The 2,788-nt window shown below is 36.6% G+C and overlaps 1 protein-coding gene across 3 annotated transcripts in view; it reads left to right on the forward strand.

Annotated features, from left to right (window-relative positions):
* The window catches only part of DLGAP5 (DLG associated protein 5), a 41,799-nt gene that overhangs the window by 28,524 nt on the left and 10,487 nt on the right, over positions 1-2,788 (forward strand). For all 3 annotated transcript variants that reach the window (XM_017515812.2, XM_017515814.2, XM_017515813.1), the window contains one exon: positions 608-827. In XM_017515812.2, the coding sequence (XP_017371301.1) occupies positions 608-827 (220 nt within the window). The remainder of the gene's footprint in view (positions 1-607; positions 828-2,788) is intronic.

Here is a 2,788-nt window from a genome sequence, read left to right on the forward strand (position 1 = left end):
AAAAAAAAAAAAAAAACCTGTTGCATGCAGGTGATGTTATAATCTAGCTATTATTTATCTCTCACCAACTCCACGTTGCTTTCTTTCATTTCTGGCTTTGGAAACATCTATTTACCCCTTACCTCATCCCATCTTTTATTTTGAAGAAATGTGATTTCAGCATAGGTGCTACTTCCTGCAACCTTTTCTGGTGTGTGAAGATTGGTTTAGGTGTCATCCTTATTTGTTTTCTTTTAATGTTTTAATTTTTTTCTTTTTTTATTGACTTTTTTTTCCTCTTTTTTAGGGTATCATGATTATAATCTGAAGGATGCCCCCTAAATTTTTCTCTTAACAGGACATAGATCCTTCTTACTGTCCTTCCCTAGCTCTTTCACTAAGCTGCAAACTCCTTGAGGGCAGGAACTCTGTCTTTTACCTTTTTAACTTTTTTTAGCACATACTGGGAACTTGATAAATATATGATGAATGTGAAATATTTTATGTATATTTTATTATTCTTTTTAAAAATTAAATTTTTAAGTGATGAATTTGTGTATATCTGTTGTGTGTTTTTCTTATAAGATGATAGTGGGCAGCTTTACTATATGCTGGTTTTTCTTTGCAGAAAAAAGTTGTCTCAGGTATAGAGAGTAAACCAAAACAGGATGATACTAGAAGAATTGCAGCGAGAAATCGCCTAGCTACCATTAAAAAAGCAATGAGAGAGAGAATTAAGCAGGAAGAACATGCAGAGGCAGTAGCCTCTGTAATACCGAAGGAAATTGATAAAATAGTGTTTGACGCTGGATTTTTCAGAGTTGAAAGTCCTGTTAAATCATTCCCAGGTTAGTGTTTGTTTTTGTTTTGCTTTGTTTTGTTTTTGCTGAGACTAATTAAGAGAAATATTTGGGATGGTTGGGGGCTTGTATAAGGTGAAAAATACTTTTTACATGAAGAGATATAAGTTTTTCTTTGATTTTTTAGAAAATAGACTATGCTCACTCACAAACACATGTAAATTACATTTTGATGGGTATGATCAGATTGGTTGAAGTGTGATATGTCTTCTAAGATTGCTTTTGTGTTTTCTAAGTGATTTCACATCTGTAATTACCACATAACCCTACAGTCTATGAGAAAGGTCACAGGCTCCCAAGAGGTTAGATGAATGATGGAAGCGTGAAGAAGTAAGGTGATTTTCTTTAGGTCAGTTAGAAGCTTGGTTAGAATTTAAAATGCAAAGGAAACTTGAGCATCTAGCTATCACATTTCTCTGTCTGTGCTTTAAAATGAAGCTTACGTGCAGTGTGTGTTGGGTCATGCCTGTAATCCCAGTACTTTGAGAGGCCAAGGTAGGAGGATCACTTGAAGCTAAGAGTTTGAGACCAGCCTGGGCAACTTAGTGAGATCCCCCCTCTACAAAAAAATTAAAAATTACCTGAGCCTGGCGGTACATGCCTGTAGTCCCAACTACTTAGGAGGCTGGGGCAGTAGGATCAGTTGAGCCCAGCAATGAAGGTTACAGCAAGCTATGATTATGCCCCATCACTCTAGGCTGTGTGACAGAGCAAGACTCCTATCTCTAAAAAATAAAAGGAAGTTTATGCAAGGTGGGTTTGATTTTATTTGCATTTATATTTAAAGTTTTGCTCAGATCTTTTTGAAAGGCAGTAAATGTACTAATTTTCCAATTTAAAAATATTCTAATAAAAGCCGTTTGTTTCTTTTTCAAGACGGAGTTTCGCTCTTGTTGCCCAGGCTGAAGTGATGCAATGGCACGATCTCAGCTCACTTGCAACCTCCACCTCCTGGGTTCAAGTGATTCTCCTGCCTCAGCCTCCTGAGTAGCTGGGATTGGAGTCATGCTCCACCCTGCCCGCTAATTTTGTATTTTTAGTAGAGACAGAGTTTCTCCATGTTGGCCAGGCTGGTCTCAAACTCCCGACCTTAGGTGATCCACCTGCCTTGGACTACCGAAGTGCTGGGATTATAGGCGTGAGCCACCACACCCAGCCAAAAGCAGTTTTTAATACTTCAGGAAATCATTTTTTAAAATTATTTTCTAACTGTATTTGTCAATAGCTATTTTTCACAGATGGTTTTTAATTTATCTCAATTTATATTATTTATAAGCCATAGATGTCCACTAGGAAGTTAAAGTAAACCTAAATTGTTCTCTAATACCTGCTATCTGATATTGACAGTGATCCTCATGAATGTTGTAACTTCCTTGTCAGTTTAGGTATCAAATCTGTGCACTTTTGTTTCCTTTAAGCAGCTGTACTCCCTGGATACCCAGGCATCTCCACTACAGCTAATAACATGGCCCCATGCTACTCCTTGTCAAGGATATTAGTGGTTTTTATAGCTATGAGCTCATCATTCTCTGTTCTTTCACATACTCAGCTCAGTCCTTATAGATAGGGAGATTAAGGTTTGTGGCAAAAATTGATCTTTTAAAATTGAGTTTTAGTTACAGAGCACATAGTTTATATGAGGCTTATTGCAAAACAGTAGTTTCTGAAGAAGCCCTTCTGATTCCATTTGCCAGTCTCCAGAAGCAACTGCTTTTCAATTCTTACTGGAGTCTTTTGTTGTTGACTACCATCTCTCTTGACAAGATTTGATCTTTTCAAAAACATATTTTTCTTCTGGTACTAAATTTTTAAATTTAAATTTAAATTTTTCTTTCCTGTACTAACTCTTTTCTTCTACTTGCTGGAGATTTCCTCAACTTTCATGCTGGAGATTTCCTCAACTTTCATGCTGGCTATCATGTTTTTAATTCCCAAGAGCCCTTTCTTAA

This window comes from Cebus imitator, unplaced genomic scaffold (assembly GCF_001604975.1).
Source record: "Cebus imitator isolate Cc_AM_T3 unplaced genomic scaffold, Cebus_imitator-1.0 Scaffold560, whole genome shotgun sequence".
Classification (NCBI taxonomy): Eukaryota; Metazoa; Chordata; class Mammalia; order Primates; family Cebidae; genus Cebus; species Cebus imitator.